The 6,868-nt window shown below is 35.6% G+C and overlaps 1 protein-coding gene across 1 annotated transcript; it reads left to right on the top strand.

The window, feature by feature from the left end:
• The first annotated feature begins 1,089 nt into the window (after positions 1-1,089).
• Positions 1,090-2,391, top strand: LOC136253529 (membrane-associated transporter protein-like). The gene is made up of 4 exons (XM_066046200.1): positions 1,090-1,427; positions 1,488-1,612; positions 1,771-2,004; positions 2,057-2,391. Exons 1-4 carry the CDS (start codon positions 1,090-1,092, stop codon positions 2,389-2,391), a joined length of 1,032 nt encoding a protein of 343 aa, XP_065902272.1.
• The last annotated feature ends 4,477 nt before the right edge of the window (positions 2,392-6,868 follow it).

Raw genomic sequence — 6,868 nt, 5'->3', positions numbered from 1 at the left:
CTGTAACGAGTCTAATATGACGTAATATTATTATTAAAAGTAACGAAGTTACTAATCTCGTTAGTAATCCTCTGAGTAACGCCTAATCACAACGAAGTAACGAGGCCTACTGAATGAAGCTTATTCACTAGCTTCTTACTTATAACCAAGATTTGCACATTGTCCAACAACGCAATCATGTCACGTGATAAGGTGGTAGTTTCACACGTGACAGCTTAAGGCTGTGGACACAAAGTAATATAATATGTAATATTATTACAGTTACTTTATTTTATGGGTAATATGTAACTGTAACTAAATAGTTCTGTTGCAAGTAATATGTAACTAGTTACTTTTACAAAGTAACTTTCCCAACACTGATTTCTTATATAAGTAGATATTTAAATTGAAGAGTGATGCTACGTATATGTTAATTGCATACAGATAATACAGTAGTAAATCCTCAGTGTGATTATGAGAGGCTAACAGTAGCTAGATCTTAGCTACAGTATGTTTGGTACCAAGTATGGCATCGTGTCATTGTGATAAGCATTTTTTCTGTATTTGAGTTGTGGTTAATGATTGTTATACTTATTAGTTTATATTTCCACATTACTTGTTGTGCGGTACAGGAACACATCATCACAAGTGGAGCCAACATTGTACACCAGTCCTATGACAAACTACCTTCCCTTTGAAAACTAATATTGTGTATTTTTTATCAAAAGCAAAGCCTTTGGCTAGGGATATCTGTGTGCTAGTCAGGTTGAGGAGATATACACCATCACTTTACTTAAAATTGACTTTGTATAGCAGTAATAAATAGGCAAGATCTTTATTAAATAACTTTTATTATTCATTTTCTTCCCTTTGACAGCATGTGTAGATAAAATGACTAAATGAGCCAGCTATCACTAATTCAGATATTTGCCTTGAATGCAATGGCAACATGCATTGAACTAGTCTATGCTGTGGAAGGTGCTTATTTTGTACCAGCAATTTATGATAGTGGAGTATCACAGATATATGGATCAATGCTGATATGCATCAGTCCTTTGATGGGAACAGTTTTTCAGAGTTACTTGCAGCTAGTGACCAGTGTCAGTGTACATGGGGAAGACGAAGACCATTTATATTAGGCTAAAAATCACTTGTCTGATTGGTCTATTGTTGTTTCCTTTCACCAATGACATATCAGATTTAATTTACAAGCCAAACCTTAAGAAGATAGTTCTTATTGTATTGGTTGTGACTGCAACGTTCTTCAGTGACTTTAGTGCTGGGTCACTTCAAGTTCCTGTTAGAGCTTATCTTCTTGATGTGGTACCACAAAGCCAAACAAAACTGGGAAACATTGCATACTCCATGTGTGTGGGTATAGGAGGGATTACTGGATTTGGAATAGGGGCATTTTTTACTCCCTCAAATGACTTTAGTTTTCAAGTTATGTTTGTTTGTATCACTGCAAGTTGCCTAGTGATTTTGTGTGCTATCTTGAATGCCTGTAGTGTTAAAGAACAAGTTTCATATGAAATTCTTCATGATTCTGATGACAACCACCCTAGCCAAATACAAACCAATACCACCATTGCTAACAACATGCCAAGTGATAAAGCTACTTCTTTAGAGAACTGTGATTCACATATTAAAAATAAAGCAAAGAATTACATATGCTTTGGTAATTTACTTAATTCAATTAAAGGAAATTTTGTCTTCATGAGATACATGTCACCATCACTGGTGATTCTGTGTGTTGCATACTTCTTTTCTCTTGTTGGCTTGTATACACAGCTCTACTTCTTCACCAGTTACATGGCAGAATTGTCTATGATGGTGACGTAAACGCTCCACATAATTCCACAGCTTATAAGGACTACACTGATGGTGTTACATTTGGATCACTAGCACTGGGGATTTCAGCTGTTACTGGCCTTGTAACATCATTACTACTTGGATCTTTGATGAAACTGTTTGGAATGAGGCTTGTTCTTGTAGGATCGTATGTTGTCTTAATGCTGGAGAGTGGTGTATACTGACTGTTATTCAAAGTGTCATTGTTACTTACAATAATTACTAGCTCCTTCTGTATACATTTCACTAATCATAATATTTGCTATACCATTCATATTGGCTTCAATGTACAAAGATAAAGGATTGCTACTGCGTACAACATGGCCATACTCCAATACTAATTTGACTGGTAGGACTTGTGCGATTATGGGTATTGCTTGTTTTGTCGCTCAAGCCTTTGCTCTACTTATTAATGGTCCACTGATTCATTTGTACGGTAGTGTCGTGTCTGTGATGATATTGACTTGTGTGACTTCATTCTTGGGTGCTTTGGTTGCCTGCTTTGGAGCTATTCCAGCCAATGATGAAAACAGTCAAACAATCAAAGAACAAGAAAGTTGACAACAGCAATTATCTCAACATTGATTGATCTCTATTTATTCATGTACATATATTTATCATTTACACACAAAGTTCAATAAATTGCTTTAAACACACCATACTCTCATGTTCAGTGTATTATTAAATTTCATGTATATTTCTACACACAATATACAGTAATTAGACTATAGCTGCAAGATGTGTCATACTGACTGTGTGATTTATCAAATCAAAGCTAATGAGTAAATTTAAAGTTGCAGTGGCGTGCATCCCCCCCCTAACATAATACAAGATCAAGAGTCACCACACAACACTATTAACTATTGAGAATCCTCCATAGTTGCTGGGTATGAAAACTGGAATCTGCAGCACTATGATCCCATGCATGGGACACACTTACTCTGTTAAGAAAATTTTGCAAATGAAATGCACATAGTCTGGTGTTTCTTAGGTTCATTAATAGCTAGCTGAACTGCTCATGACTGTCACTTTTCCCTATACAACTCTTGATCACTTAGAAAGCAGACATTTGTGCATAAAACTACTCTACATCAAATTTTTATAACCCTGAGATATATGACATAGTTTCTCACTTCTGGGGGGCTGCGCCCACCCAGACCCTTGGCCATATACCTACTACCCTGCCCTTTCCAAACTCTGGACCCACCCCTGAGGTGGAATTATTTGTAGTTATAGTTCTCTTGATTCAAAATAAGAAACACTGTACAGCTATGTACACGTATTTCTTTTTTTCACGTTACATTAAAGTTAATAATACTCTATCACATAATTATTTTGTAAACTGCTGAAACTACTCTCAGGTTCAGTTTTAAGGGCATAAAACGTTTTTAAATTTTCCTGAGGGTATACCTCCCAATACATTCTGCTTCAAACCCTACTAAGGTATGCCTTCCTATTGTCACTGTAAGCACTAGGCCCTGGCATCACAAAGCAGCTTGCTGGAAACTTGATCTGTTATCCTGGAGTTGCCAATACAAGTATTAGCCATCACACATGTAGAATAGGCTGCATGTTTCTCAAGAAATTTTTTTCCTCTTAGACTCCTCTCCCTACCATCACTATACAAATTCCAGTGAAGGTCACTGATCAACCAGTGACCTTCTCGCAAAGTAATGACATACAGTCACTAGTTCACTTTTACTATGCATGTAGAGCATAGCAACTATTTATTACTGTGCAGAGCATAGCAACTATATATTTATTAGACTATAAACTTTATATTATACACACATTTAGAATGCTGAAATTAGACTTCGCTTTCTGTATAGCCTTAAAGTTTACCTTTAATATCAATTGATTTCCTGTAAAATGGTGGTACAATCACAAAACATGCAAGCTACTAGCTACTGCCACCACAAATGCATGACCACTGTATATGTGAAAGTGAAGATCATATTTCTATAGACCTCCAGCAATGTGATCATTTACAGAGAATGAATTGGAATTTGCTGCTTGCATATAGATATTGTTATAAAAGAATAATTGAAAAAAATTGGTGTCATAATTATTATGGCCACTTCTTACTTAACAATAGCTAGTCCTTTCAGTAGCTTGATATAGCTAGCTAGCTACATTGACAATAGCATCATAGCAGAAAGGATGAGAAGTGTAGACTATATTTACACAGCTGCATGGTAAGAGTACAATATTGTGTGTCAGTGGTAAAAGGCCTAGAGACAAGTGCAATTTGAAAATTTAGATGACCATGTGGTAGGCATTAAACAGAATTTTGGGACATGATTGAATATTTTCATTTGAGCCAGGTCTGTTAAATTCTGTTTACTACATGGCTAAAACAAGCCATACCGATTTTTAAAGAACTGATGAAAATCCTTTTCCTGACCCCTTCAATTACTATACAATCAAACCATGGCTTAGCTACAATGAGCTTTATCACTGCATCCCCATCCTAACAGACAGAGATGAGTCTGATGGGAGCCAATGGGCAAGCCCCCCTGTTGCCTCCCTTGGACTTACAGGACTATATTGGCACCAGAATCAGGAATCGTACATTCATAATTTATTGTTTTTAGAAGTACAGAAAGCTCATAGACAAATAAAAGACAACATATAAATGTACTTTACATTTATAAACCATGCACTGTGAAGAAAAAGAAGCTTAAGTTTGAATTTTTGTGCTAAAGATTGAGACACTCTAATAGAGCAGTCACTACTCTAATAGAACAGTCACAGTTCTATGTGTAAAATATGTTTATAGTACACTTTACCATCAAACAGGTTTATCTAACCAATTGTATATGACATTTTGTTAGCTAAATATATAGCTATGAAAATACTTTCAAATTCAAACCCAGGAGGCCTAATTTTAATTTTTTTTGAAATTACATTGACTAGCTATGCAGTATCTGTTGTATCTCTGTCAGTAGCTACTTGGTGATAAAAATTTGAAATGGAAATAACTTCATTTGGTTCAATAATAGCTACATTGTGTATGTATAGTCTCTGCTCTTTTACACTCACAACATTATCAATACCATACACACAAGCTTACTTTGAGTGTTCAGATTGCTGGATGAAGTAAATTATGCTCCTAACATGACAAAACGTAGAAAGTGTTCTTGTGGGAGGATGGTACTAGTACAGACATCACACTACAAATCTACCAAGATAGTTGTGGTGATACCAACACAATGCATGAACACCCAATGGCTTGCTATTCATCACTCATTAGTGTAGAAGGGTTACTTGTAAAGGGGATTATTAACATATGGCCTCGACAGATTATTGTAAGCAGAGGACACCCTTGAAAGTGACCATGGCCATCTGACAAGCTTGTTTAGTCCATTAGTTTATGACTAACCAAACCACAGATCATAACAGTGCACTCAAGCTAAGCGTGAATCCATAAATATGCAGAGAAATCCAATCTGTGAAGCCATACTAGAAGCCATAGTACCTATTAGTATATCAGCTACACATGTATCATTACACAAACATATTATAAAGCCAACAAACTTTTTGTTGCAGAACATCTGGCATGGAATACCAACACCACTCTTCACAGAGTACAGCAAAATAAAGTACATCACTCAGAACTATTGTGTTAGATGTCTGTATAAAGCTTGAACCACAAATTTAAATTTATTACCGTATAGCCTAAATATTTTGAGGAGAGAAAAAATTCACCAATTTCATGGCTTCGGGGTTACCAATGAAAATTTTATCCTTGAAATATTTATTTATTATCAATTTTGTCAATGACAGGGGTCACACAAAAGTCATAAGCCTGTACAGGGTGTTTCCCCACAAAATTACACACAACATACAACTATACCAAACAAACAGCTACAAGAAAACAAAGAACCACACAATAAGATTAAACTTACAGAAAATTAATTAGAATCGAAAAACAAAAAACATTTCAGTTTTAGCTTAAAATGATTAACAGAAGTTGTCAATACATCAAAAGGGATTGAAATTAAATTCCAGATAATTATCGAATTGACAAAAAAGGAATGGCGGAAAGCATTGATGGAGAGGGTAAACAATGAATTGTCAAAGGGTGAGACGGGGTAGGAAGATCATTGATTTGGAGTAAAATAGCGTATAACATTGTAACACAAGCATAATTACGTCTCTGCTCCAAAGATGGCCATTCAAGCTCTCTCAAACATTCATCACTGGATTTAGTTCACAAAAAAATTATTGAACCTTTTATCCAGTTTGCAGCTCTACTCTATCAAGCTAATGTTCTTAGCAGTGTAGAGAGTTCGTACAACACTACAATATTCAAGACAAGGCCTCACAAGAGATAAATAAGCTGTTGCTTTAGCTCTGTCTGTGCATCCATACATAGTTCTTCACAAACGATCCAGAGATTGAGTTGCTTTGTGTATAATGTGCTTTGTGTAAATATTTAGACCTCCATATAGTCCAATACATTGTGGGAGTGTTTACAAATCTGCAACCACAAAAAAATTGACCCTCAAAATATTTAGGTTTATGGCATTTTCTGGCTGCTATTATCCAACCCTTTTACTTCAGTCAGGTCCCTTGGCTCGTGATAAACACCTCGTACAGGCTCGCCTCCAGTGCCAACTGGTAAAGCAGATAAAAACAAAACAACCCTTATATGTTTGAAAGTATGGCCTCTTCCTGAGTCTCGACAGTGCATGCATGTGATTAAAGTACACTTATATATCCCATCTTCTCAGTCATCTAAATAGTTCACGTCTCTGTATGGATGACATGTGGTTCATATATAACAATACATATGCTGAACTTCAGTATAAATAGAAAAGACTATGATATGCATAGCGGTGCAAAGTTTCAAGGAATTTAACTTTGAAATTCAGTTTGCTTATAGATTTCTGTTGCTAAGCATTGTCATAAAAGTACATCACTTACAATAGAACACATTGGGGACTCATTGCATAAAATATTTACCTTGCTGTTAGTAAAGAGCAAAACTTTGCTCCCTAAAAATTGACGTGCTATGTAGTTATACAATTCAATC

The sequence above is a fragment of the Dysidea avara genome, chromosome 4 (assembly GCF_963678975.1).
Source record: "Dysidea avara chromosome 4, odDysAvar1.4, whole genome shotgun sequence".
Taxonomy (NCBI): Eukaryota; Metazoa; Porifera; class Demospongiae; order Dictyoceratida; family Dysideidae; genus Dysidea; species Dysidea avara.
The sequence above is the reverse complement of the archived record's forward strand: the minus strand, read 5'-3'. Positions and strand labels throughout refer to the sequence as shown.